Source organism: Sceloporus undulatus, chromosome 11 (assembly GCF_019175285.1).
Source record: "Sceloporus undulatus isolate JIND9_A2432 ecotype Alabama chromosome 11, SceUnd_v1.1, whole genome shotgun sequence".
Classification (NCBI taxonomy): domain Eukaryota; kingdom Metazoa; phylum Chordata; class Lepidosauria; order Squamata; family Phrynosomatidae; genus Sceloporus; species Sceloporus undulatus.
The window spans coordinates 4,825,023-4,851,884 of record NC_056532.1 but is presented as its reverse complement, the minus strand read 5'-3'; the positions used below and the strand labels follow the sequence as shown (position 1 = coordinate 4,851,884).

At 59.6% G+C, this 26,862-nt stretch overlaps 4 protein-coding genes across 4 annotated transcripts; 3 read left to right on the top strand and 1 right to left on the bottom strand.

Moving 5' to 3' along the window:
• Positions 1 to 296: 296 nt before the first annotated feature.
• Positions 297 to 6,293, bottom strand: SMTNL2 (smoothelin like 2). Its single transcript, XM_042442583.1, has 10 exons — positions 6,045 to 6,293; positions 3,776 to 4,372; positions 3,332 to 3,494; positions 2,626 to 2,874; positions 2,258 to 2,335; positions 1,940 to 1,988; positions 1,541 to 1,726; positions 1,001 to 1,118; positions 755 to 906; positions 297 to 597 (listed from the first exon to the last, which is right to left on the bottom strand). The coding sequence occupies exons 1-10, from the start codon at positions 6,291 to 6,293 to the stop codon at positions 471 to 473; spliced, it is 1,968 nt and encodes a 655-aa protein (XP_042298517.1). The 3' UTR covers positions 297 to 470.
• A 1,138-nt stretch (positions 6,294 to 7,431) lies between these two features.
• NCBP3 (nuclear cap binding subunit 3) lies at positions 7,432 to 15,237 on the top strand. The gene is made up of 13 exons (XM_042442440.1): positions 7,432 to 7,834; positions 8,429 to 8,494; positions 8,874 to 8,979; positions 9,807 to 9,932; positions 10,190 to 10,315; positions 10,779 to 10,852; positions 11,327 to 11,435; positions 11,812 to 11,911; positions 12,376 to 12,482; positions 12,697 to 12,994; positions 13,404 to 13,564; positions 13,863 to 14,027; positions 14,513 to 15,237. Exons 1-13 carry the CDS (start codon positions 7,481 to 7,483, stop codon positions 14,764 to 14,766), a joined length of 2,046 nt encoding a protein of 681 aa, XP_042298374.1. The 5' UTR covers positions 7,432 to 7,480; the 3' UTR covers positions 14,767 to 15,237.
• A 118-nt stretch (positions 15,238 to 15,355) lies between these two features.
• On the top strand, positions 15,356 to 19,450 carry TMEM248 (transmembrane protein 248). The gene is given in 8 exon segments (XM_042442448.1): positions 15,356 to 15,717; positions 15,890 to 16,079; positions 16,183 to 16,335; positions 16,337 to 16,487; positions 16,759 to 16,909; positions 17,776 to 17,959; positions 18,285 to 18,428; positions 18,612 to 19,450. Coding segments are annotated over 7 exon segments (984 nt in total). The 5' UTR covers positions 15,356 to 15,717; positions 15,890 to 15,899; the 3' UTR covers positions 18,633 to 19,450.
• A 1,675-nt stretch (positions 19,451 to 21,125) lies between these two features.
• Positions 21,126 to 25,982, top strand: LOC121916900 (leucine-rich repeat-containing protein 75A-like). The gene is made up of 4 exons (XM_042442447.1): positions 21,126 to 21,575; positions 21,664 to 21,792; positions 22,280 to 22,392; positions 24,100 to 25,982. Exons 1-4 carry the CDS (start codon positions 21,258 to 21,260, stop codon positions 24,674 to 24,676), a joined length of 1,137 nt encoding a protein of 378 aa, XP_042298381.1. The 5' UTR covers positions 21,126 to 21,257; the 3' UTR covers positions 24,677 to 25,982.
• Positions 25,983 to 26,862: the final 880 nt, after the last annotated feature.

The window sequence follows — 26,862 nt, the reverse complement described above, 5'->3', positions numbered from 1 at the left end:
GGGGCCACTTGTGAGGGGAGGGGGCTGCCAGGCCCTGCAGAGCCCCAGCCAGGGAGCCCTGGGACTGGGAGGAACTCGGGGGTCTTTCCCTCTTGGCTTGGGAAGGGGCCGAGGCTGCCCCACAGTCGCCTGAGGTCTGGCCAGGAAGTACTGCTGCACCCCTCCCCCCCCCCCCCCCCCCTGGCTGCCCAAAGAGATTAAGCATGGGGGGGGGGGTCCTGGCATCTTGAGCCCCCGATGGCCCCCCGCCCCCCCTCCCTCTTCCTCCCCCCCCTCTTTTTCCTTCGGGGGGGAAGGATCCGGCCCCCCCCCCCCCCCATTGTGCCCCCCTGGCATGCAAGGGGCCCTGCATCAGGAAAGAGCATGGAAGCAGCATCATCAACAGCAGCAGCAGCAACATGGGTTTGGGGAGCACAGCCCCATCCATCCAGGGGAGCCCAGCCCTCTTCAAGGGGGAGCCCCTCTGGGCCTCATTCAAAGCGCCGGAGGTGGTTGTAGAGCGACTGGACGTAGGTGAAGACGCACATGGGGTCCGGCTTGCGCCCCATGGCCAGCATGTCATCCACTTCGATCAAGCGGTCGCAGCCGGCCATCTTCCTGCAAGGGAGGGGCCGGTGAGGGGCTGCTGACCCCCAGGGAAGGTCAGGGACCCAGCCTGGCGCTCTCTCTCTCTCTCTTCCCCAAAGCCCCCAGGGACACCTCAAACCCCCACCCAAAGGGCCTGCCAGCCATGCCCTGGCAATGCCTGGCTTACTCAGCAGTGGTGAAGGCCAGCTCAAAGTTCTCCTTGCGCTTGCCCGGCTCCAGGGCCTGGTAGTCAAAGGCCTCGGGGAAGAAGGAGTGGACCAAGGCACAGAAGGCCATGCCGTCGTTCCAGCTGCAGGAGAAGTTCTGCAGGTCGATGTGCTGAACAGGGGGAGAAGGCATGGGCATCACTTGGGGTCAGAGGGCACAGAGGTCAGATTGGCCAGAGGTAGTTGCTTGAGGGCTCCTCTCCTACCTTGTAGCCGATGGTTTTGGAGCGGCACCAGTCCAGGAGGATCTGCTTGATGCTGCTGGCACTGGCAACCCCAAAACTCTGGGAGCGCTTCAGCTTGGGCCGGCCCCCACCTTTCCCCCTGGACAAGGACCAGCGGAGGAGAGAAGGGGGTTAGATGACCCTAACCCTCACTGGAACTGAAGGGCCACCACCGCTCTTTCAGGAGCCCCTGGGCAACCTTTCCAGGGGAGCCCGGTGCCGGTGGGGCCTGGCTATGTCTCCTCCTGGATGGGGCCAGGGGATTCGGGTGCCCCCTCCCACTTACATGGCAGAGGAGCTGCTTTTCCCCACTTGAGGCCCTGGTTCCCTTCTCTGTCCCACAGCCCTATGGAATCACCACTGAATCCCCAGTGATGGAGAACTCTTTCCATTCTCCCTTGCCCCTAAGCCCCAGGGATCTTTTCCGGGTCCCAGCATCTGTCTCGCCCGTTGGGTTGGGTTGAGATCACCCGCCCCCCATGCCACCCCCACCCAGGATTGGACCCCAGCAGAGCCACTTACTTCCCTCCAGTGTCCTGCTGCTCAAACTTCTCAAACAGGGCCTTCCTGGCCTGAGTGCTGGAGGTCCGGGGCAGCGTCTGTGACCTGACCAACTCCCTCCGCCTCTCCGTTTGGTGGTGGGCCACCAAGGGGGGTGAGGGGCTCCGGGGAGGGGCTCCCAATGGCAGGTTGGTGATGCTGGTGGTGCTGCGGGGAGGGAAGGAGGAAGGAAGGAGGGTGAGCAAGGCAGCAGTGGGGTCAGCAGCATTGGGGGATGGAAAGGATGACCGTGTGGGGCTCTGGCCCTCCTGGGGCTCCCCCACTTCAAGTCAAGGCCATTTCTGTGGTAGGCCATAACTGTGAAAGGCACACAGCGCAGCACACAAGGGTCAGAGGAAGCGCCAGTTGAAGGATGCTCACCTTTCGTAGCTGACCGCAGACACGGATTTTGTCACGGAGGAGAATCTCTCTGCACAGGAAGAGAAAAGGGGAGCAAAACAGGTCACCTCTCTCATTGCCTCCCTCAGCATAGAGGGGGTCTCTGCCCAGGTCAGTCTGCAAAATGCCCCCCCCCCCCGGGAACCCTGTGCCCAGACCTCCCCCAAACAAGTATCTGCCTGTCCCATTTGCCTCCACCCCACAAACCGCTCCTGGGCATCCTGATCCCTCTTCCGCATGTTGGCCATGCTCCTGGTGGCCATGCGGGCATCTTCCTCAAAGGAAGGGGCACCTTCTGACCTGAGGAGGCTGTGGTGGCCGTCCGGGTGGAAGTGGCGCTCCAGGTCCTCACAGCACTTGGGGCTGGGCAGCTCCCATCTTGACCATTTAATGGGGGGGGGGGGGGAGGAAGGGAGGGAGGATGGTTTGGGTATAAAGCAACTCAAGCCCTGAGGCACACACAAACAGTACACCCAACGGCTGCCATGGAAGGTTTGGGGCACATTTCCTCTCCTTGGCCTGGAAAACAACCTGCCTCCCTCCAGACCCAGATGTGCCAAGCATCTGCACATCGGAGGGGGCACCTTTGGAGGCACAGAGTGGCACTTGGAGGGGGCAGGCGTTTCTTCCTGAGCCTCTGCTGGCCTTCCTTCCTTTCTCTCTCTTACCTGCTTGGCTGGGAGCTTTTTGCGCAGGCTCTGCGTGGCTGTTGGCATGTTGCCCCCCGGAGACGTATGGCGTGACCGTCGGCCTGGTGGTCTCTCCTGAAAAGGTCTCCGACACCTTGGTCACGGCGGTCACCGGTTGGTGGGGCATCCGCAAAGCCACCGCCACCGGAGCGTGGGCCTCGGGGGCCGGATTGGGCCGCTGTGGGGGGAGAGTCGAGGAGGCTGCTTCTGGGGGGAGCCTGGTCAGCCCTGGGGGCAGAAAGGGGGCAAAGGATGAGCAGCAAATCCACTTTTGCAGGGACAGACGGGGCACACACCCAGTCACCTGCCAGCCCCCCCCCCCCCCCACTCTAGGGCAGCCATTCTGGGCCAAAGGACAGGCAGAACCCGGTCTGTGTCTATTTCCAGACTGTCACACACACACACACACACACACACACACACTCTCTCTGTCTCCAGACAAACACATTCAGTTCCTCACAGGATTCCCACTGGAGCTCACAGGCAAAATTACCCTGGAACACTAGACAGGGTTTAATGCAATGCCTCCAAGCTGCCTTGCTTTTCATTGAACACCAGGCCAGATCCAGCACTCAAAGGGGTCCATCATGGGGCAGCCAGAGAGAGGACCCTGGGGGCAAGGGCACCAAGGAGGACCCCATTCCCCACAGAGAGAGACCAGAGCCCCCCACCCCCGCCTTCTCACCTGGGGCCCTTTCCTTGGGGGGCTGCTGCTCCTGCTGCTGTGGCCCATCCTCCTCCTCTGCCTGGAGGACCTGGCTGGGGCCCCACTCGGCCTCAGGGGACCCTCCTCCTCCTCTTCCGAGGGTCTCCTCTGAGTCCAGGTCCCAGTCCTCCAAGTCCAGGCTCTACCAAAGCCAAAAAGAGGACACCCCCTGAGCAGGGTCACCTGGAAGAAAGGACCCCCCCCCCTCCAGAAAGGAAGCAAGGGCCAGCCCTGGCCCCACAGTCTCCAAGGGGGGGGGGTCTGAGGAAGAGGGAGGCAGCCTGTCTGCAGTGCCCCATTCCTCCTCCTGAGGGCGCCCTGGGACAGGGACAGCTGCCCTCGGAGGCAGGCAGGCGAGAAAGAGGGGGGCCTTGCTCAGCAGCAGCCTCTCTTGGGGGTCTGAGGGGGGGTCTCGGTCCCGACCTGTTCCCCGAGGAGGCTCCCGTGGCGCTGGAGCTGGCGGGCGAGGCGCTGGAGCTGGGCGCGGAGGAGGCGGTTCTGGCGCTGGAGCTGGGCCAGGGCCTGGGGCAGAGGGGCAGCCAAGCGGAGCACCTCGCCCACCTGCGCCTCCAGCCCCCGCCGCCAGGCCCCCAGCTCCCCCTCCAGCTCCCCAACCGAGGACCCTGCCTCCGGAGCCCCCCCGGCCCTCCTCCATAGCTCTCCAGCAGCAGCAGCCCTCTGCCCCGGAGGAGGAGGAGGGTGGGCTTTTCTCAGGCCCAGCCAGGGAGGGAGGGGCCCCGAGGCCCGGCCCTCCCCCTGGGACCCCCCCCCTCTGGCTCCCTCTCCCTCTGGGTCTCTGGCAGGGAGGGAGGGGCCTGGGAGGGGATGCTGCCTGCTCCACACAGGGCTTCCCCGGAGGGGTGGGGGGCTCTCCCTGCAGATGCCCCCCTGGCAGCCCGCTTTCTGGCCCTGGACCTCCAGCCTTCTAGCCCCGAGGAGGAGGAGCCAGGCCCCAGGGCAGCAGCCCCAAGGGGCGACCCTCGGTCCCAAGGGGCAGCAATGGCCCTCCCTGGAAGGGGGCTAGGGGCCCTGGCACGAGAGGCCTCCATGCCATGGCAGATCTATTTTCAGAGGAAGGAAGGAAGGAAGGAAGGAAGGAAGGAAGGAAGAGAGCTGGCACCGTCTCAGGGGACTCTCATGCCAGCAGTGCTGCAGGGAGAGCCACCCAAAGCCATGCCCAAATGCCATGGAGCCCTGCGAGGGTCTTAGCACCTCCTGAGTGATGCCCAGCCCAGAGGCCCAGTCCCTGGCAGAAAGGGGGGCAGCGGAAGGGCATTGGATGCCCCAAAGACCCCAAAGAAGGAGGGAGGGCAGGAGGGCAACCATTTAGCAACCTGGGCCTGCAAGAGGACAAGGGGGATATGGCCAAAAGGTCAGTTGCCCCCCAGGGGGGCATGTGCCACTCATTTGGGCCATATGGGGCAAGACTTCCATTGGCAGCATTAACTTTCTCTGCGTTCCCTCTGCCAGCCCCTCCTTCTCTGGTCAGCTTCCCTGAGGCTCCGAGGGGGGAAGGGATGGGAAAGAGAGATTCCCAGCTGTCTCTGTCCAGCCCCAGAGATCCCACCAGCTGACCCTCCTGGGCCCCTGGCCAGCAATCCACCGAGGAGAGGAGCAATGCTGCTGGGCACCAAGGGGGGGGGCTCTGCCGGCTGCCCCTTGCCATGGCCCCCTATCAGCTGGAGAACAGCCCCCAGCCATTTTATGTGGGGGGGGGGCAGGGGAGGGTTCAGCCCAGCATCTCTGGGAAAGACTGGGGCCCTTCGGCTGGCCATTCCCCGGAGTGGCTTGAGACAGGGCCAGGGTGCCCACTACTGTCCTGGCCGCTGCCCTTCTGCCTGCCCCCATCTCTCTTTTGGTTGGCAAAGCAGAGGTGGCAATAGTGCCATGATGGTTTCCTTGCTGGGCGTCATTGTGTTTGTGGTTGCCTAGTGCTGCTGGCATGCCTGGAGCAGTGCTGGCAGATGGGGCTCCGTCTCCTGATTTCAGGGGCCTGGCTGGCACTTTCTGCCCCCTGAACCCCCCACCGGTTGCCCTGGGGGCCCTTGGTCAGTGAGAGGCAGTGAGGGCCATTTGCCAAGGCCAGGAATGTGAAGGGAGCAGCAGCCATGAAGGGTGGGAGACTCTGCCTGCTCCTCCAGGCCCTTATCTCACAGCCCCCCCCCCCAGAGCAACATGGAGGGCTGGCAGGAATGGAGGGGAGGCAGGGAGGGGGACACAGACCTTGAAATAGAGAGATAAGAGCTGGAGGGGGGTAGGAGGGTTGTTGCCAGGAGCTGGCCTGGCCTACAAAGCCCCCCTGGGCCTGAGCAGGGCCCTCCAAGGAGCCCCTTCTTCTCTCTTCTCTCCCCCCATCCCTAATCCCAGGCAAAGAGGATGGGGCTGGGGGGGCATGGGGGCAGCTGGGACTTCTTTTAAAACCCACTTACTGAGGATACCCATCCAACTCCAGCCTTGGGGAAGAACAGCCGCATTGCCAGAGGGGCCAGATGCTGGATTCGAAAGTGGCGGATGGGAGAGCAAAGGCACATGGGACCAGCAGCAGTCAGGGCCCCTTGCAGCCATGTTGCCCCTACGCGCGCACACACACACATCCCGAGAGATGCAGCAGTGTCACTTTAGTCTCTAGACCCGGGAGGGTTGGGGGGACGTGTGTCTCTCTGTCTAGGAATCAGGGAAGGGGATGCCCCACATCCAGGGGACCACTGCCAGGCAGCTGCTCCTTTGGGTTGTTAGTCAAGGGGGAAGACTGCCAACCTCCCTGGTGTGGAAGTCCAGGGTGGCTCTTGGGCTGGCATTTGCGGTCGGTGGAGGAGGGGGCCACGGGGCACCTCTGGGACCGGCTGCCCCACATGGGGGGCCTTGGCTGGGCGGCAGGTGGAGGGAGAAAGCGGCCCACCAGCAGCAGGCCTCCTTGACCCTCTTTGGCCGGGAGGCACATTCCAGCCTATTTTTAGGCCCCGGTTGGCAAGATAAGCAAAGCCTGCCCTGGAAGCAACACAGCAGCCAGAAGGAGAAGCAGAACACGAAGCCTCTCCTCTGAGCCCAAGGCCTCTGGGGCCCTTCCTCTTGTGCCCCTCTGTTCCCAGCCAGGCATGGAAGGACCCCGCTTTCTCCCTCTTTTAGAGAGGGCCCTGCTCTCTTTCATCACAGGAGCCCAAGGGGCGAGCAATACTATTATTACGAAGCAACCATAAGCAACCCCTTTAAAAAGCAAGCTGGCGATATGTATCCCTTTGTCGGGCGCAGGAGCCGAGCGCTGGAGTGTTATCCCTGGTGCCTGCGATGCAGCGATAAGGAAAAGAGGGCTCCTGTGCATGAACAAAATGTGTGGCTGCCTAAACAGCTGCTGCACATCTGAACCAGAAGCGGCTGGTTTCCTGAGCCATTGCTGCCCAGGAGGCTCCACTCAGGCGGCGTGTGCCGGGAGGGCATTGGGCCTGGCAGGGACCCTGGTGGCAGGGCTACCTCAGCCTCTTCTTTATGCAAGCAAGGAGGGGGCAGTGGAAGGTTTGGGGGAAGAGGAGGAGGAGGAGGAGGCCCAGGAGCCCCACTCGCCTGCAGCCTCTCACCCTACAGAGTGCCACAGAGGCCCCCAGGAGGTTGGGCATCTAGTACCAGGCCAGTGCCAGGCGGTGGGATTCCATGAGGGACCCCAGAGGGACAGGGGCCTGGAAGAGGAAGGGGCTGCAGGGCGAGGGATCCTTTGGGGAGAAGGGAAGGAAGGAGAGGCCAGGAGGGCCCCTGCCCTGCCCTGGGTTTGTCTCTGGTCCTGCCCCTTCCCTGCCTAAAAGAGACGGGAAAAGGAGGGACCCTTGGCCCTGGATCCGGTCCTGAAGAGGGACCCAGAGAGAGAGAGAGGAAGGAAGGAAGGAAATCCTGAGGCCAGCAGCGCCTCGCTTCCGAAGGGGCTGCAGTTCCCCTCGCGGCCACAGGGGGCTCCCTCGCTCCACAAAGGGCGGCGGCAAGAGCCTCCTCCGCCTCCCTCCAGTTAGCCCCGCCCCTTTCCCAGAGGCCCCTCCCACGCCGCCGCCGCCGCCGCCGCTCTGGACTTCCGGCCCGCTTGCCTCTATGGCCCCCGCCCCCCTTTTTGCTTCCGGTTTCCGGTCTCACTCTCAGGAGGCGGCGATGGCGGCGGTTCGGGGCCTCCGCATTTCGGTGAAGGCTGCCTCGGCGTCGTCTTCGGACCCGGAGCCCATGGAAGTTGAGGAGGGGGAGCTGCCGCTGCAGACTCAAGGCCCCGCCGAGGAGGAGAGGCGGGAGGAGCGGGAGGCGGAGGAGCGAGAGGCCCAGCAGCAGCAGCCCTCTCCCTCTTCGCCGCCTCCTCCTCCGCCGCCGCCGCCGCCTCCGCCGCTCCCTCAGGCCCCGCCGGGCCCCGCCTCCTCCTCTTCTTCCTCGTCTTCCTCCTCCTCGTCCTCCTCCTCCTCCTCTCCGCCGTCGTCCTCGGTGCCGGTGCGGCGCTCGCTGAGGGAACTGCTGCCGGTAACGGAGCTCGGGGCAGGGCTGCGGGGGAGAGGGAAGGGAGGAAGGAAGGAATGAATGAATTAAGGAAGGAGAGAAGGAAGGGAGGGAAGGCAGGAATGAAGGAGGGAGGGAGGGAGGAAAGGAGAGAAGGAGAGAAAGAAGGGAGGGAAGGAAGGAGGGTGGTGTTGGTGGTGTTGGGGATCAGGGCTCCTTCATTCTCCTCCTTCAGGAGCCTGCAGATGGAGGCCCTTGCTTTGGGGGTCTTGGAAGGCAGGCAGGCCGGCCGGCCGGCAGGGGGTCCCTCTCCTTTGGGGCGGGGGGGGGTCCAGGGGGAGACTGGCTTCCTTCCTTAATACCGATAATGATAAACTACTCCCTTTGGAGGATCAAGGGGGGAAAGAGCGGAAGCAGATGCAATGCATAAGCAATAGCCAAAGCAGCCCCCTCCAACCCTCCCTCCTACCAATAGATAATACTAGCACTAAAAACCCTATAGATACATAAATAGTACCCAGGATCAGTTAAAAGAGAGGGAGGGGCCAGAGGCTGATTAAGGGGGCAACAATTCTATCCTGACCTGAGCTCAGAGCTCCCTCCCTCCCTTCCCTCCAGGAGACCAGCCGGAGGTATGAGAACAAGGCCGGCAGCTTCATCACGGGGATCGACGTCACCTCAAAGGTAACCGGGGGAGGCCCAAGGGGACCTTCCAGGAGGCAAGGGAAGGCCTTGGGGGCCGGATGGGCTCCCTGGGCCCTGGGAGGAAGGAGGGCTCCGGAAACAGACCAGCAAACGCAGGCCTCTGCTTACAGCCCTCATGGGACTCTGGGTTCTGCCTTGTAGCCTTGCAAGATATGCCTGACTTTAAGGATAAGCGTCAGAAGTGCTGTATTTGTGGGTTCATGCACAGCGCAGGTTGGACTAGCTGGCCCTTGCAGTCCCTTCCGACCCTTGGGTTTTTGGACTGAGCTCACAGTTTCCGAGGGCCGCCTCGTCTTCAGCTGCCTCTCATTTGCTGAGATGTCTTCTTTCTCATCTTGGGCGCCTTTGCTTTTCGTAGGAGGCCATCGAGAAGAAAGAACAACGAGCGAAACGGTTTCACTTCCGCGCAGAGGTCAACCTGGCCCAAAGGAATGTGGCCTTGGACCGAGACATGATGAAGAAAGGTACGCCTTGTGTTTGCGGTCTGCTTCCCGGCGCTGAGGGCGAGACCCTGAGGGTGATGCCTCCTGGTCTGCATTTGCTCCCGCTCCCTTGGGTTGTGAGTCTACACCAAGGGCCCTGTGGCGGAGCAAAGGGATTGTGAATACAGGGTTTCCAGTTGTTCTCAGGCCTGTTGCGGGTCAACCTTCTGTGGCATTTTCTTTGAGGCCTTTGGGTCAGGGCAGTTGGGGTGAGAGCCATGGAAGGGGAACTGGCGTTTTGGAGCTTGGAGGTGGTCTGGGGAGAGGCAGTTGTTATGGCCTGTTCCAGACTGCCAAAATAAAGCTGCTTGGGGTCTCTTTGGAGGTATGCTGTTTAAATGATGCCTGCATCCTAAGAATCCAGAAGCTGCACCAAAGCTGCACTCCGGTGCTTAGGAATGGAGTGTGGCTTTGGCGCGACCTCTGGACTCTTAGGACCCATACATCATTTAAACAGCATACTTTCAAAGAGACCCCAAGCAGCTTTATTTTGGCAGTCTGTAACAGGCCAATGATACATAGAGATCTTTACGTTATGTAGTTTCGTATTAAACTAACACAATATTGTTACTGGGCTTATTTTATTTTAAGCTTTAAATGTCACGGTTATGCAAAGGGATCATGTAGTGCTTTTGAGACTAAACGCATGGAAGAAACTGCAGCACAAGCTTTTGTAGGCTTGGTCTACTTCCTCAGACCTTTTAGCATTCTCTGGGGTGGCCTTGGCTCCTCCGCTCTCTCTTTCCCCAACGCCTGCTTTGCTCAGCCTGCTCTATGACATGTACCCTCAATTCTGGACTTTTCTGCAGCCATCCCCAAACTGCGGCTGGACACCATCTACGTTTACGGTGTTGACGAAATGAGCACACAGGATATCTTTGTGTACTTCAAGGAATACCCACCTGCGCACATTGAGTGGCTGGATGACACCTCATGTACGTAGCTGGTGGTGCTTTGGCCTCTGGGGTCCTCAGGACAGACCTGGGGTGTGTTGGTGACCAGTGTGGAGGTGACGGAAGGGACCTTGGTTGCTCCCCTCCTCAGTTGTTCTTGCAGCAGTGAAAAGCAGAGCTCCCTTGAGGTGCCAGCCTTCTGAGCAGAGAGGCTGCAGCAGCGCTTGGTGCCCTTTCTGCCCGCCTCGTTCGCGTTTGGTCTGTCTCTGTTGCCGGCTGACCTCCCACTGTACTTTCAGGCAACGTTGTCTGGCTGGACGAGGTCACAGCCACGCGAGCGCTCATCAATATGAGCTCCATGCCTGAAGAAGAGAAGATGAAGCCCCAAGAGAACAGCAGGAAGGTGATGGGCACAAATAAGAAAGGTGAAGATGGCCAGAAGAAAGTTTTTCCTTGTGTCGGCATAGCACTCAGGTCCCCTTCAGGGAGACAGGCTTCCTCCAGGGTGGTCTTCTGTTGGAAAGGCAAAGTCCAGCCAGGAGACTCTGCTCTGATTCTTGGCCAGTGGGGCTGGGAAGGGCGTTAAAGAGATGCTGCTGCTGCTGCTGCTGCTCAGGGTGAACTGGAGGGGCTCTTTGCTCCTCTCACTGGGAGCACACAGGTGCATTTGGCCCCAAATAGGTTTATTACTGCAGGCTTTTAAAAAGCTACCATTCTGCTGGTGGATAACTCTCTTGCTTGAAGAGAAAAACAGATGGGTGGCCAGAGCAGAGGGCAGGTTCAGAGGAAGCGACAATGGACCTTCAGGGGCTTCTGGAAAGGACTCCTTCTGACCAGAGCATCCTTCCTGGGAGGTAAAGGTCTGTCTCATTCTGTGTTTCATTTCAGAGAAACAGGAGGAAAGCTCAGATGACGAAACGGAGGAGGGAGAGGTGGAGGATGACCATCCCAGTGACACAGAGGTCAGTGGAGGCTGGGTCTGCAGTCCTTCCAACCAGCGCCATAAAAAGGGGAGATGGACAGAGCAAGGAGTAGGAGGCGGCAGAGTTGGCAGGAATGTGACAAATGGTGCAGCAGTGGCAGCTCCTGCTGGACTGCAGTCCTTTGCATGAAAGGGGATAAAGACAGGTAAACCATCAGGAAAAGCCTTGTCAGGTGGACACCTCTGGCCAGACCCAGGTGCATTCATCTGGTGCAATTGCCTGCTGCTTCCCTCAGCAACCAGCCCGATGTGGGGTTTCTTTTGGGGGAGCCAAAATGTACATGTGAACACTTCAATCATCTGGATGCTACAAGGACATAGTGGGGGAACCTAAAAGCAGAGTGGGGGGTTGAGTAAACAGTGGGGCAGCAGGGGCCTTTCTGTGCCCCTAAACCCTCTCTGTGGGTGGCAGCCGGTGGCCTCTCCTAGTCATTGATGGGAATTCTTTCTGCAGCTGGATGTGCTGTCTCAAGTGGAAGAAGACTCCCTCCTGCGGAACGACCTTCGCCCGGCCAGCAAGCTGGCCAAAGGCAACAGACTCTTCATGAGGTTTGCTACCCGAGGTAAAGGATTGGGGTCTGGCAATGCAGGGAGGCACCACATTTAACAGACCAGAACGAGAAATGCAGAGAAGCCTTGAAGGCAGATCAGGGGCCAAAGGGCAAGATGCCACTCTCGGCCCTTTGGCCTGGCTGAATCCAGGAGTGAGTTCCTGTCCACATGTCGAATCACAGGGTTGACCTAAATGGTAATTTCCTAGGATTTGCTCCCATGGGCTTGCTCTTGTTGTGGCCGACATTTGAACTGAGGTGTTTCTGCTCATCGCTTCTTAACCACTTCCATCCCGTCTGACAGTTTTGTGTTTCCAGAAGGGATGGGAAAGGAGAGAGGCACACTTGTCTGCAAACTTGTCTCTGACTGTTTGCTTTCCTCTTCCAGATGACAAGAAGGAGCTTGGGGCTGCCAGGAGGAGCCAGTATTACATGAAGTATGGGAACCCCAATTATGGGGGCATGAAAGGCATCCTTAGCAACAGCTGGTGAGTGGGCAGGGCAGCTGCCTCTGTACCCTTCCCAAGAATCTCCCATGTGTCTGTGTGTGGAAGTGCAGCTGGCATTGGGTCCAAGCCTTTTCCAGTGCTTCTGCACCAAAGACATGGGGCAGTGGGCTCCTCCCGGCCCTTGCCCTCCACTTCCTTGCAGCCAGGAAGCTCAGAGATGTTGGGAGTGGTGATACTGACTGAGGGGCAGAATGGGAGGCCTGGCTTTTTGCAGTTCCCAGAGGCCTTGTGTGGGCTGTCTCTGGGTCTTTCTATAAATGATAGATGCTTCTGTCACTGGAAGGCCCAGTTCAGGAGTGGCGCTGGGTCTCTTGGGAGATGGCTGCCAGGAAAGTGCAAGTGGAAACACTGTCAGGGGAGGGAGGCACCCACTTTCCTTTGCCCATCACCTCCAAGCATCCGCCTACAGAGCAGCTCAGGTCTATCTTCCGGGGGCCTTCTAGGAAGCGGAGATACCATTCACGGCGACTCCAGCGGGATGTGATTAAGAAAAGGACACTAATTGGGGACGATGTTGGCCTGACGCCACCATACAAGCATCACCACTCAGGTAAAGCGGAGTCATGTGCGGTCTGTGGATGGCAAAAACGCCGACAGAGTGGGGATAGTGTGGTCTTCTGGACTCTGTTCATTTTTGCAGTCAGAGAAGGCTGGGATAGCTTTCCTCTCTTAGTGTCTTGTAGCTTTGATTTCTGACAGTGTTCATGGGTAATGGGAGAGTCTTTGCATCGTGGATAGCAATGTTTACTGTTCTCTTCCTTCAGGCTTAGTCAATGTTCCTGAGGAACCAATTGAGGAGGAGGAGGAGGAAGAGGTGGAGGAGGAAGATGACGATGACCAGGACATGGATGAGGACGATCGCGTTGTAGTGGAATACCGAGATGAGCTGCAGGCTTTCAAACAGTCGCGTGAGCGGAGTGCCTCTCAGCAGTCCAGTGCCAGCGACTCTGACGAAATGGACTATGATCTCGAGCTGAAGATGATCTCCACTCCGTCGCCCAAGAAGAGCATGAAGATGACTATGTATGCTGACGAGGTGGAGTCTCAGCTGAAGAGCATTCGGTAAGACCCGCTGCCATCCTCCGGAAAGCCCTAGGGCCCAGATCTCCTGACGTTTGGTGGGCTGGGGATAGGGATGATCTGAGCATCTTCCTGGCCTGATAGTGGGTTTGCTTCCCTCTATATGGGGGCAACAAGTGGGAGCAGCTTCCAGCTGAAGGACACTCACGGTCTCCAGGGAAGGCATGGTTGGCTGATCTCTTGTATCAGGAGCAGCTTCGGATGGCCCTTGTGGTCTCTTCCAACTCTATGATTCCATGTGGTTCTGTATCCTTTGCTGCTGCCCGTGCCCCCCCCCCCCCACCCCCATGACACATGCAGACACACACACACACACTTCTCCGGAGAAAGGTTCGTCTTTCTCAATGGGCCACTTTTGGATCCTACTGTTTAAAAAAAACCATCCATGTAGGAACTCAATGAGAGCAGACAACGTCGCTTCCAGCAACGTCAAGAATCGGATTGGAAGCAAAGGCCCCTCGGAGAAGGTTACTGACGTGCGGCTACTGTTGGAAGAGAAGCGGCTTGGAAATCCTGGCCAGCTTCAGCCACCTCTGAGCTCTGTGAAATCAGGTGGGAGTGGGCAGGTCTTGGTTGCCACTTGTGGTTTTGGGGAGGGGCTCAGTGCTGAACCCAGCTGACCTTCGCTGAAGCCTGGCTGTTCCTGGCAGGAGATGCAGCCCAGCCACCCTCCTCCTGGTTCACTCTTCCCCTCCCCCTGTACTTTGTGTAAAGACCCATCATCCTCTCTGGTCCCTGAGGCTGGCCTTGTTGGGGGAGCTGTGGCTCAGGGGTCTTTGGCTCCCCTTCTCAATTGGGCTTTTGTTTCAAGAGCAGAATCTGTGTCCTGATTGTTTGCTGCTGTTTCCAGATGTCCGGCAGAGGCTTGGCAAGAGGCCGCACTCTCCAGACGTCCCGCACCCAAGTGGCCCCTCTGCCTCTCACCGGGAGCCTGTGTCGGACGTCCACAGCCGGCTGGGAATCCCCAAGCAAGACAGCAAAGGCCTCTACTCGGATTCCAGGGAGAAGAAGTTGGGTCAGTCCTGGCGGAGGGGCCGAGTGGGTTGGCGCTTCAGGGTTGCTGGGTCTGTCTGCTGTGGGTTGGACCAGGACCACTGCAAACCCTGCCTTAGGGAGTTAGGGGGTCTATTCCTTGGGCAGCAGTGAAGAGGACCTGGCTGCGGAGGTCCTTGTGCTGCTTACTACTCTGCTTTGGGCCTCAGGTCTCTCCATTGGGCCTCAGGCTGCAACTTTGTGCTCCGGGAAGAAGGGTCCTGTGTAATAGATCAAAAGAGACATCTTCCTGCATCAGCGGTGGTGGCTTCCAGGGTCTGAGTGCCAGAGGTGGGCAAGGCCTCTCCCGGGGGTGTCTCTAGGGAAAGCCAAGCTGGGGTCTCGCTTCATCCATTCCATCCAAGAGGGTTGAATCTCACTTTGGGCCAGGCCTCACCGCAGGTCTGGCGTCTCTTTAGACAAAGCTCTGTGTCTGCTTTTAAACTCTCTCTCTTTCTCTGTTACCAGCCAACCTGTGGACGCGACTGGGGCCCACGTCAAAGGCAGCAGAGAAGGCTCCCGAGAGAGCGGAGAAGCCCTCCTTGGCCTCCGCCTCCGCCGCCTCTCCCGAAGAAGAGGACTCTGAGCTGCAGCGGGCGTGGGGGGCCCTGATCAAGGAGAAGGAGCAGTCCCGCCAGAAGAAGAGCCGCTTGGACCACTTGCCCTCGCTGCAGATCGAAATCAGCCGGGAGAGCAGCTCCGGGTCGGACACTGAGTCCTGATGGCCTTCCCAGGGGACAGCCCTGGCACAGCAAGGCTGTGGGTGGCACCGCCTGGCCCTGGGCCTCTGCGCGCCCGTGCTCCCCAGAAAGCCCCTGCGGTTTTGTAGAAGACATGTGTGTCCTTGAGGTTCCCCTTGTATCCCTTTCAAAAGTGACAGTGCAGGGTGAGCGCCTGTGTGTCTGTGTGCGTCCAGCGCCCCTTGCCCTGGACTGCCTTTGTCTCTCTGGAGCCCCTTCCGGCGGAGGCAGCCGTGCCAAGGCCCCCCCCTCCTCCTCCTCCTGGACCCTGGACTCTGCTCCCTGGCTTCCCCTGAAGAGGAGGACTCAGCTGCAGGAGGCAGGGAGGGAGGCTGCACATACCACCCACCCAGGAGGTGCTCTTTGTTGTTGGCCTGTGTAACGCTGGAGGAAGGCAGCAGTGGGAACGGTGGTTTTTCTATCTATATATACATCCGTATACATCTATGGGAATCTGTGTGTGTCTGTTTATTGGAAGCCTTTAACCAAAGGCCAGACGGCCATCTGTCACGGGGGGGGGGGGGGCTTGGAGGGAGAGTTCCTGCATGGCAGACTAGAGGGCTTGGGCTGGACCATGATTCCTATTGTGGCCGCAGTGGAAGTCCCGGAGGGCCCGAGGGAGGCCTCCTCCTTCCGGGGAAGAGGCTCCTGGAGGAGACGGAGGGAAGGAAAGAAGCGTCGCGGGGAGCTGGGCCTGAGAGGCGCTTCTCTCAAGACTACTTCCTCCGCTTCCGCCGGGGAAAAGGGGCGGGGCGGTGGGCGTGTCCACCCAGCGCGACTACTCTCCCGGGGGGCGGGGCCTCGGGAGCGACGTCACTCACTCGGGGAGATCCGCTTCCGGTAGCGGCGCAGGAAGCTTGTCCCCGCAGAGCCGCCGTCGTCGTCCATCGAGGAAGAGGAAGATGCGGCATCGGCGGCGCTGAGGGCAGTGAGGCGGGAAAGGCAGCGGGAGCCCCAGGGGAGGAAGGGAGGAGCCTCGGGGAAGCCCTCCTCCCGGGACCCCCCAGGGCCCTGCCTAGCTCCTTCTCAGGGGCCCCAGGGAAGCAGGGTCTGCGGGAGAGGGCTCCCGGCCTGACGGCGGCGCTTCCTTCCCTGGGGGAGGCAGGTGGGCCCAGATGCGGGCGACGGCGATGCTGGGGGCCGGCAGCCCCCTGGAGAACCTTCGGTCCTTCGTGGGCAGCCGCCCTCCGCTGGTGGTCTTCATGGTCATCGCCAGCGCCGCCGCCGCCATCGCCTTCCTCACCTTGGGCTACTTCTTCAAGATCAAGGAGATCAAGGCCCCGGAGATGGCCGAGGTAGGAGGCCTGGCGGGCGGGCGGGCGGCAGGGGAGCCAGCCTCCGAGGGAGACCCTTCCCTCCCTCCCAGGCCCTGACCCCCGCTCCCTCCCTCTCTCCAAGGACTGGAACACTTTCCTGCTGCGCTTCAACGACCTGGACTTCTGCGTCTCGGAGAACGAGACCCTGAAGCACCTGGCGGCCAACGAGACGGCGGCCGCCGCCGCTCCTGCGGACAGCGCCCCCAGCGGAGGCCCCCCCTTGCGGCCCTCGACGCCCCCCCCCTCAGGCCCTGGAGGACCCCGGGCCCCTCAACACCTCCGTGGGCATCACCCTCACCCTGGACCCCCTCAGGCCCTTCGGGGGCTTCTCCAGGAACGTCACCCACCTCCACTCCAGCGTCTTCGGGCACCAGCTCGGACTCTCAGGTGCGCCGTGTGCCAGGCTCACCAGCCAAGGGCAAGGCGCCGGGGCTTCTGCGCTGCCCCTTCTGACCTGGACGGGGTTCGCTGCCATGTCTGGGAGAGCGCCCCATAATGTGGCTGAAAGGCTCCTGCCGTCCCAGGGAGGATGAGCAGTTTAACACGGGCACAAAGCGTTTCCTATCCAAGAGGGATGGGATCTTAATGATGGCATCAGGCTGCCTTTTGCTTTCCCTTTTTACCCTCCTTTGCTTCTCCTCCTCCTCCCCCCCTAAAGGCAGAGAAGCCCATGAGGAGATCAACATCACCTTCACTTTGCCGGCCGCCTGGAACTCGGATGACTGCGTCCTGCATGGCCACTGCGACCAAGTGGTCTTCACCACCTGCATGACCATCACAGCCGCAAGCAGCGTCTTTCCAGTCACAGTGTAAGGACACCCCGCCCCACATCCGCACCCACAGCTCCCAAGGCCTTGCATAGAGTTGGGAGAGACCCCAAGAAGGCCATCCCTTCCAACCTCAGTCTGCCATGCAGGAACTCTCCATCAAAGCAGCCCCATTGACAGATGGCCATCCAGCCTCTGTTTCTTAATGGCTTCAGGTTGGCCCTGAAGTTGTAATGTCCACTCTAGTAACTGGTTTGTCCCCAGATGCTCAGTGAACCATTTGACAGTGGGCCACACTCCCTCAAAGGAGTGCAATGGAGCCTCCTTCTTTGGAGGTCTTTAAAGAGAGGTTGGATGGATGGCCATCTGTCAATAGGGGTGCTTTGATTGAGAGCCATGGCAGAAGGGGATTGGACTGGATCAGGGCCCTTCTTGGCGTCTCTTCCAACTCTATGATCCCAGAGGAATGGGGGGCATGAGCTGGAGAGAGGAACTCTGTGTGTGTGTGTGTGTGTGTGGGGACCTTGACAAGCAACCTCCTTCTGGTTTTGCTCCTCCACCCCACTCCTTGCAAGCTTTGCCATGCGCTGCTGCAGCTGCCATGCGCTTGCTGTTGCCTCGCAAGGCTGTGAGCAGAGTTTCCAAGAGTGATGTGGGGCTGGGAAGAGAGGTTTGTGGAAATACGCTCCTTCTATTCATAAATGGGAACTGCAGCTAGAGATCAGAGAGGGGCTGGAGGGGGGGGGAGCATTGGGGAACAGTACAGAAAAACAGTGAAGTGGGTTTGGTTGAAATCACTCCTGGCCACAAGAGAAGCCTCCTTGGCTCAGCCAAAGGGCCTCCCTCCGCCTTAAGGGAGGAGGAGGAGGCTGGGCCCTCAAAACCCCTGTCTTTGTGTGTCTCTGCAGGCAGCCTCCCCACTGCGTCCCAGAGACCTACGTCAACGCCACCTTCTGGTACAAGGTCTTCACTACCGCCAGGGACTCCAACACGAAATACGCCCAAGACTACAACCCCTTCTGGTGTTACAAAGGAGCCATCGGCAAAGTCTATCACGTGCTAAACCCCAAACTGACGGTCATCGTCCCAGATGTAAGCAAGGCTTTCGTTGCGGTTTCTGACTGGGATGAATACTGTGAATGGGCCTCTGGATGTGGCTGGACTGCAGCTCTCAGCAGAGCTAATGGAGGTGGATGATGGGGGTTTCAGAGTGACCCCCTCTGAAAGGGGCTCGGCTTACAAGCGATGCCTAACCCCAACCCTGTTCCCTTCAGAGGCATACCTGCTATCTTCAGTACCTGCAGGTTCTCAGTCCTAGAGTTCTATCAAGGGGCAGCTCACCATTTTCCTGCCTTGGGCACGATGGCCTCCCGCTGCTGCCTCCAATGCTGTGTCTGTGTCTTCCTTTCCCCGGCAGGACGACCGCTCTCTGATCAACCTGCATTTGATGCATACCAGCTACTTCCTCTTTGTGATGGTCATCACCTTGTTCTGCTACGCCGTCATCAAAGGCCGGCCAATCAAACTGCGGCAGAGCAGCTCGGACTTCTGCCCAGAAAAGGTGAGTGTGAAAAGGTCCCTGGAGCCTCGGGGGGGGGGGGGGGGCAGGCAACCTTCCTGATGGCCGAGGCAGGTGCTCTTCTGACAACCATTAGGCCTGCAGACTGGGATCCGGCTCAGCACTGGGCACCTGAGCATCCGTTGACACTCTGCAGCAGACCAAGGTCTTGTTTTCCCTCCTAAGGTTGCTTTCTCAGAAGCATGATGGGCTGCTGCCGCTGCTTCCTCCTGCAAGGACTGAGTCTGCGACCATTGCCTGCCGAACCCAGAACCAGGGCCCCGATTTGTTATGAATTACCTTGCAACGTTGGGTCACTCCAACCAAAGACGTTTCAAGTGCCTGTAACGGTTATTGATATAAGGATTCTGCTTGGAAGAGGAACCGGTGGGAGTCCGGTTCTCCCCCTTTTTGGTGCGGGAGTCTGGGCCGGAGAGATTTGGGGCAGGGGAGGGTTGCCTTGGACAACCCAGGTGCCTTTTGCGAGTGTCTCTGAATATAATAAGCACCTTATCTTCCTCTTCCTTGTGGTCCGGCCGAAGCAGCTCCAAAGCCGCCGCTCTGCTCCACGAACCCGAGTGCGTTTTGTCACCGTCCGTTCCTTCTTCCTGTTTGCTCCCTGCTTGCCAAAAGATACCCACCTTCCTAGGTTTTGTTTGAAAGAAACACCCAAGATGTCCATGTGATTAATTGGCTGTAGTTCGGAAAGACGATGTGCTTGTAATGTTAGATTTATTACTGTCCTTTAAGCAAGAGAGGCCCTGCCCCGCTCTATGCTGCCTTGCCTGTCTGTGGAAGCGCCCGGCTCCTTGCTTGCGGCGGTGGAAGCCACATCCCGGGCCTCATGTGGGGCCCTTTCTGCCAGGATGAAGCCCCAGGCCGAGCTGCGCAAGTGCGCATGCGGAGGTGGGAGAGAGGCGTGCGCTGGGTCTCCGTCCAAGGCTGATCCTTGGTATGGGCCACCTGCATTTTGGGCTGCTGTTGATGTCCATGGCCCTTGGGAAGTGAGGTCTCACCTGCCGCATGGGAGCTCAGATGGAGGGTCCATGGTGCTGTTTCCCCCAATGGAGAGCCGGCTGGTGCTTGGGAAGGAGCATCCAGGACACTGCCTTTGGGGCGCATTGAAGTCCAGGCGGGGGGGGGGGGGTCCACCACTTGGCTGTTTCTGTTCTGTTTCCCCAGACGGTGCTCCATGCGCAACTTCCTCTCTTCCTCTGCCATCATGGGATGCAGGTGTTCCAGGGCCCCTTCCTGCAGGGATGCCTTAACGATGCCCACCTCGCACCCGGGGCCATAGGACCCCCGTTTTCTCCTCTGAGGGTGGCATTAGCATTTGGGGGGTGGCTGTCTTGTCTCCATGGAGGAGATGATGCTCTTGGTTTTTCCTCCCACGAAGGAAAATGGCCTCTGAGGGTTTCCTTTTGAGGAGGAGGGTCCTGTTTGGCGTTTGCTCTTGGCGTCTTTCCACAAAGCGGTGGCTGCTGCGGCTGTAGAGAAAGAAGTGGCCACAAAGGAGGCCTTGCGCATGGAGTGGCTCTGGGAGGAGAGGGCTGGGCTGTTGTGGGTCTGGGGTGCGGTTGAAGCTGCTTCTCTGTCTGACTTTGGGGGCTCATTCAGATGCCAAGCAGGAGGGACAGGTGGGGCCTTGCGGCGGTCCTTCGGATCATATTGATCTGGTCTCTTGCTCTTTCCTGCCTCGCTATTAATTGAATCAGTTTTGATTCTGTCTGTGTTTCCTTGTCAGGAACCCGCCCTCCTCCCCGAGTTGTTCTTTTGCGTCAGTCAGCCTGCGAATGTCTCTCCCCTCATCCTCCATCTGTCTGTGGGGTTCCTCAGCGATGAGTCGGGGGGGGGGGGGCGGCGTTTCTCTCCTCGGGGGGCGGATTGTGTTTGGCAAATGTGGATGTTGCTTTGCAAAATAAAAAGTTTATTACCACCAGCGCCTTTCCGGAAAGTTCCTCGGCCCTTGCTTCCAAAGCCCTTGCCCCAAAAGGGGGCCTGAAGCCCTTCCTGGCCCTTAGCTGTGGGAAAGAGTGCCTGGCGTGGGGCTGCCCTGTTGTCCCGGGTGCGGAAGAGAGCCGATGGTGGCTCCAGAAGTGGCCCTTGTCAGGGGCTGCCTTTGTCCAGCGCAGGGGGTCATGAAGTGTAACCCAGGGCTCCTTGGGGGGCAAGGGGCTCCGCAGGGCCAGCGCAGAAGAGGGCCCTGTCGTCCTGGGTGCGAAAGAGAGGCGGTGCACGTGTGGCTCCAGTGGTGGCCCTTCCCAGGGGGCTCAGGAGGACCCAGGGCCCCTTGGAGGACAGGGATCTCCCCAGGGCCAGCCCAGAGGAGGGCCTCTCCTGGCCAGGCCTCCTCCCAGGGCTCTCTTTGGAGGTGCGAAGGGGCTGGGCTCTCCTCATAGAATCATAGAATTGGGAGAGACCCCTGATCCATGCAGGAACTCCATCGAAGCCTCCCCATTGACAGATGGCCATCCAGCCTCTGCTGAAAGACAGCCTCCAAGGAAGGAGGTTCCACTACTTCCGGGGGCCTCTCTCTCTCTCTCTCTCTCTCTCAGCCTCGAGAGACGAGGGGCGCCCTCCGCGAGACGCTCCGCACGTGCTGGAAGGAAGGGGGAGGAGCCACTGCAGGGAGGCCACACCCCTCCAGCGTAATAGTTTCCTCACTCGAAGGAAGGAAGGGGCGGGGCCAGGGAGGAGCCAGCGCACGGGAAGCCCCACCCCTTCAGCGCAACAGTTCCCTCCTCCTCCCCCTCAGTCTAGAGGAAGGAAGGAAGGCAGGAAGGCAGGAGGGCGGCCGGAGGGGTGCTGCTCCCTCCCTCCCTCTCTGCCAAGATGGGGGCCAAGCAGACCAAGGCGGGCTGCGCCCTTCCCTCTGCGGAGGAGGGAGGCCAGGTGCCCCGCGTCCCCCGCCCTCGCCGCCGGCTCCTCTCCTCCTCGCCTTCCTGGCCCTGGCCTTGGTGGCCCCCGGGGGGAGAGCTGCTGGCCGCGCTGCACCCTCCTCCGGCTCCTCCGTCTCCGTCTCCGTCTCCTCCGTCTGGATCGGTGTCTGCGCCCTACCTCCGCCGCGTGGGGCTGGTGCAGGAGCTGCTCCGGCTGGCCAAGCAGGGGCGCCGCCACGAGGCCACGCTGCTCCTCCGCAGCCTCCGCCAGGTAGGCAGGGAAGAGGAAGGAGCAGGAGGAGGGCCCTGGCAGGAAGGCAGGGAAGGCTGAGAGCCTCTCCTTCTTCCTTCTCCCGCAGGACCTGGGCCTGGAGTCGACCTCGCTGGACGACGTCCTCTACCGCTACGCCTCCTTCCGGAACCTGGTGGACCCCATCAGCCACGACCTGATCCTCGGCCTGGCCAGGTACATCCACTGCCCCCGAGCGGTGAGTACCTGCTGCAGAGAGAGAGCCAGCAAGGGCCCCGGCTGGAGGCTGCCAGGCAGGAACTGGCCCCAGATGGCCCTCTGCTCCAAGGCCCCCCTCGCACTCCATTCCTCCCTCCAAGTCTCTCTCTCTCTCTCTCTCTCTCTCTGTTGTTGTTGTTGTTGTTGTGATGATGCTTTCTTCCTATAGCGCTGTCTGTGTTCCTGGCCTCTGAGGCCCCAGCCTTCCCTGGCAGCTTGGCTCCCTGCAGCTGCTGCCTCCCGTTGGGCCAAAGAGGTCGCCATGAATACTTCAGGAGGCTCCTGGCTGGGGGGCCAATTAGCCAGAGCCCCTTCTGGGAGGATGCTCTTTGGAAAGCACTGGGGTGGCCCTTTGGTGGCCAGTGGGTCAGTGGCCCAGGGGCTGCCCTTAGGGCTGCCCTCCTCCTCCTCCTCCTCCTTGCTCCACCAAAGACCCCCCTCCAACCGCCCCTCTGCCTCCCTTGCAGGAGGGGGACTCTCTGGGGGCCCTGGAGAAGCTCTGCCGCCAGCTGACCTACCACCTGAGCCCTCACTCCCAGTGGAGGCGCCAAGGCCTGGTCAAGAAGAAGCCCCACGCCTGGTGAGTCAGGGGCTTTGGGGAGTGGGCTTCTCCCGGGGGGGGGTTGGGGATCGGCACAAGCCATGCGCGGTTTGTGTGCGCGTGGCAGACGGGAGCCCCGTGGAAGCAGCCCCTGGATGTCTCTGGCAGAGAGTGGGGGTCTTTGCGGGTCCCAGGCCAGGCCTTTCCAAGCAGGCGCTAGGCAAGCTGGAAGAGCCGCTCCTAGGCCTCTTGGGTTGGCTGGGATCATGTTATTGTTACTGCCACAATTCCTTGTGGCCTCAAAGGGAGGCATTGCAAAGGAATGCCCTGGGCTTAAGATGGAGGTCTTGCAGGAGGGGCTGCTGCGCCCTGGGGCCCAAAAGCTGTTCCTCCTTGTCCTCCTCCTTGCAGCCTCTCTCCCCTGAGAGAGTGCCATCCATCCATCCATCACTGCCATCGGGAGAGTCTGGCCTGGCTTAGGTGTGTGCTTGTGGGTCTGGCGCATGAGGAGGGAGGTTGGAGCACATGAAATGCACATGCCTCCCGCGGGGCTGGAGCTGCGGAAGAGGCGCTTGTGTCCGCCTGCGCCTGCTGCTTCCCTGTGTAACACTTTCCCTCTTGAATGGTGCTCTTGTTGTGTTGCTGCTGGCAGAAAAAAGGAGGTGCCAGCTGGGTCCTCCGGGAAGGGAAGGGAAGGAGGCGGGTGGGTGGGCAGGCGGGTGGGCGGGCGCTGTCTCCTGCCCTCCTCTGGTCCACCTCTCCTCCTCCTCCTCCTCCTCCTAATCTTCACTCAGATTAATTGGAGATTCATTTCTCCTTGGCTTTCACCATCCATCTGCTGTTGCTGTTGCTGCTGCTGCTGCTGAGGATATTGGAAGCACTCTGAAGGTTGCGCTGGCTAAGATCTGATCAGGCAGGCATGCCTTGGAAGCCCCTGGCATGCATGCTTCCGCCCTCCCTCCCTCCCTTCAGACAGCTGCTCTTTCTTTCTTTCTTTCTTTCCTGGGTGACAGACTATGGGGGGATCTTGGCTTCCCACTTCTCTGGTCTGTGATGCCAACCTCCCCTAAAGAGCCTTGGAGAATAGCGGAGGTGCTTCTCTGTGTGTTTTCCTCCTCCTTCGGAGAGGATGGCGGCCCTCCTTTTGCCTGGGTCTGCCTCTCTGGCGCTGGAGGCTGCGTCTGACAGAGGCTGGGCTGCTTCCTCCCCAAAACACAGCCAGGCCTGCTCTCTGTTCCCTCTCACCCTCAGCCTCCTTCCTCTCTTCTCTTAACATGTGCCTCCACCTCCTGGGACACATTTCTGGGATCATCTGCGGGAGCAGCGTGGGATGTTGGGGAAAGCATAGCCAGGGAACTTGGATTTTGCTAGCTGTCTTTGGCCCCATACAGACAGGCCAAAATAAAGCTGCTTTGGGTCACTTTGGAGGTATGCTGCTTAAATGATGCATGCATCTTAAGAGGCCAGAAGCTGTGCTCCAATCCTTAGGACTGGAACATGGCTTTGGTGTGGCTCCTGGACTCTTAGGATGCATGCATCATTTAAACAGCATACCTCCAAAGTGACCCGAAGTAGCTTTATTTTGGCCTGTCTGTATGGGGCCTTTCTCACTCATTCTCCAAACGGATGGCAATCTTGGCATCCCTCTCACCCGCCCCTGAACTATTGGCTTTGCTTGGCTTTCTCCTTGGGAGCAGTTGTCGCTCCGGAGGGCCCTTCTGTCTGACCGTCTCTCTTGCCTTCCAGCCTGAAAGCGGTCCTGGTGGGAAACCCGCTGGACAACACGGTGGACCTTTCGGGCATCCCTCTGACCCCGAAGGATCTGGAGCGGGTCGCCGCTTACCTCCGGAGCAGCTCTTCCTTGGTGGAGAACGTGGAGCTCTGCTTCACGGAGCTGACAGACGAGATGTTCCTGCAGCTGCTGCCGGTGCTGAGCGCCTTGCCGCGCCTGGCCACGCTTTCCCTCAACGGCAACAGGCTCACTAAGGCCGTCCTCCGGGATTTGACCGAGGCCCTGAAGGACCCCCGCAACTTCCCCAGCGTCACCTGGATCGACCTGGGCAACAACGTGGACATCTTCTCTCTGCCGCAGCCCTTCCTGGTCAGCCTCAAGAAGCGGTGCCCCACGCAGGGCAGCCTCCCCACCATCCTGGAGTTCGGCGAGGGGCAGGCGAGCGACACGGAGGGGCAGGAGAGCCTGTCACCCTCCAGGGTCCGGGACACGCCGGCCGACGGACCAGAGATGGTGGAGGTGAGGCTGTGGCCGGGCGCATCTGATACGGAAGCGGCAGTGGTGGCTGCTCCTGGATTCGTTCAGACATGACGGGGAGGCGGTTGCTCCAGAGGGATCCTTCAGCTGCCACAGAGAGGCTTTTCTTCCTGGGTAACTGAGAGAAGGATGGAGGGTGGGTAGAGGCACACTAGTTCTGACTTCTGAGAGGATGGGGTGAAGGTGGCAAGCTGCAAAGCCATTTGGGTGTCCATGGAAAGGGCTGCTGAATTGGCCTGCCAGCCGCGTGGCATTTGCCCGCCAATTCCAAGACCGTCTAACCAGCGTAAAGGAAGGAGATCACTTGTGGCTTCCCTGGGTCCAGAGAATGCAAGAGGCCAAGCGAAAGGGTGGCAGCCACTATTGCACCAGATGGGTAGCTTTCTTTCTCCTTAGCTTCAGGTGAAACCTAGCCGTCTATCAAAATGGCCGTTTCCTTTGGAGCCAATTCTGCACCTCATTACAGAGTAGCTACACGTGCTTTTGTGTCCTTACATGATTGGTTCGGGAAGAAGTTGCACGGAAGGAGTGCCATGCTTGGTTAGAGGTGCAACGGCCGAGGGAAGAGAGAACGGCCCACCAAGTAGAGGCATGTCTTGGATTCCAAGCATAGGGCTGGATTAAAAGGAATGGTGTTCCTCTGACACAGACCCCTCCGGAGAACTTGAGGAGGGGTCCCAGTTCTGCAGAAAGTGTCGGTGTGAGAGGTTTATCCAGGGAACGCAGCTGCCTGAGTCCCTTTGGTTTCGGGGGGCGAGGCAGGGACTTTAAAGTGTGCTTGGCGCATGCGGAAACCAGCAGGCATTGAGCCCTGGGTGGCTGTTTCCCCGCGTTGTGTTGCGCCGCAGTTAACTTGTTGTATGAAACAGGTGTAGTTTATCACGCAGGCTCTGTGGCTCAGCTGCTGCTTCTGCTTGTGACGCATTTCCCATCACTGTGGCGGGAGACGAGGGAAGGCAGGCGGGGTGTGAAACCGGCAGCGCAGCCCCATCTCTCTCTCCCTCTCCGATGTCCTTAGGGAGGGAGCCACTGCCACTTGACCCATGATGGTGCCCAGGGCTTTCAAAACGAACCCCCCCCACCCCACAAAAACACCTCCCCAGGGGATGAAAGGCACAGGGCAGCAGCCTCCCTCTGACCCCTAAGTGTTGTTTAGGGAGGGCTCCTTGGTAGAGAATGACTGCTGCGGGAGGGAATGGGGTCCTTCCACTCCGAAGCATAGGCTGCCATGCTGGGCCCTCGGTCTGCTCCCTGCCTGGCAGATTGGAACCATGCGCCCAGGAGGCAATACCACCTGCCCTGCTTCAAGATTTGCCATAGTTTGCATGTAACTGACATGGGTTTTTTTTATCGGTTGGGCATAATAATAATAATAATAATATGTCTTACTTGAAATGCCATGGTTTCCTTTGCGGTCAGATTAATGCTTGGGGTGGGAGGAAGGGGTTGGTGGCATAGACTGTGTTCCTGGGAGGGAATCGAGGGCTGGAGGAAGGAGACCCAGCCATGAAGGGCTCTGAGCAGGAGACACAGCCATCCCTCCCAGGCAGCAAGGAAGGAAGGTCAGCCATCTTCTTCTACTCCGAAGGACCTTGGCGGATCCTTGCAGGCTGGACCCCACTGCAGACCCCAACCCAGAAATACCAAAAGCTGAAAGCCCAGGGACTGGGGGCAAGCAGGACATCTGCCCCGCTGTGTGTCAACGCAGCCCCAAGAGAGTCAGTTGACTTCCTTACTTGCTTAAATTAGCAGTGGTTGCTAGAGCTTCCAGGATTTGGATCCCCAAAGGGACAGCGCTGTCAGACCAAGCCCTGGAACATGGCTGAGGAAGGGCCCTCTGAAGGGACCCTTGGGATGCTAGAATGGCTCTCAGGGATGGAAACATCCGATGCTGGTTTGCAGAACGCCTTCCAGGTGCGTTGGACCAGGTGTCCTTTGGGGGGGGGGGGGGGGGTGTCCCTTCCCATGTCGGGTGCTGTGATTCCAATGAGGCAAAGGGGTTTGGACTAGGTGTCCTTTGGGGGATGGGTTCCCTTCCCATTCTGGGGTGCTCTGTATTCCAATGAGGCAAAAGGGTTTGGACTAGTGTCCTTTGGGGGGGGTCCCTTCCCATTCTGGGGTGCTACTGTATTCCAACGAGGCAAAAGCGTTTGGACTAGGTGTCCTTGGGGGGGGGTTCCCTTCCCATTCTGGGGTGCTATGTCTTCCAACGAGGCAAAAGGGGTTTTGGACTAGGTGGC

Excerpts from the sequence above, each read along its gene's own strand:
- SMTNL2 (XM_042442583.1), bottom strand. The coding sequence starts at position 6,293 with ATGTGCCTCCCGGCCAAAGAGGGTCAAGGAGGCCTGCTGCTGGTGGGC. Across the intron at positions 4,373-6,044 it reads CTGGCAGTGGTCCCCTGGAT|CCCCCTTCCAGGGAGGGCCA; the intron begins GTGGGGCATCCC and ends CAGGGCCCCTAG. Across the intron at positions 1,119-1,540 it reads CAGCAGGACACTGGAGGGAA|GGGGAAAGGTGGGGGCCGGC; the intron begins GTAAGTGGCTCT and ends GTCCTTGTCCAG.
- NCBP3 (XM_042442440.1), top strand. The coding sequence starts at position 7,481 with ATGGCGGCGGTTCGGGGCCTCCGCATTTCGGTGAAGGCTGCCTCGGCG. Across the intron at positions 7,835-8,428 it reads CGCTGAGGGAACTGCTGCCG|GAGACCAGCCGGAGGTATGA; the intron begins GTAACGGAGCTC and ends CCTTCCCTCCAG. Across the intron at positions 11,912-12,375 it reads GGCATCCTTAGCAACAGCTG|GAAGCGGAGATACCATTCAC; the intron begins GTGAGTGGGCAG and ends GGGGCCTTCTAG.
- LOC121916900 (XM_042442447.1), top strand. The coding sequence starts at position 21,258 with ATGGGGGCCAAGCAGACCAAGGCGGGCTGCGCCCTTCCCTCTGCGGAG. Across the intron at positions 21,576-21,663 it reads TCCTCCGCAGCCTCCGCCAG|GACCTGGGCCTGGAGTCGAC; the intron begins GTAGGCAGGGAA and ends CTTCTCCCGCAG. Across the intron at positions 21,793-22,279 it reads ACATCCACTGCCCCCGAGCG|GAGGGGGACTCTCTGGGGGC; the intron begins GTGAGTACCTGC and ends CCTCCCTTGCAG.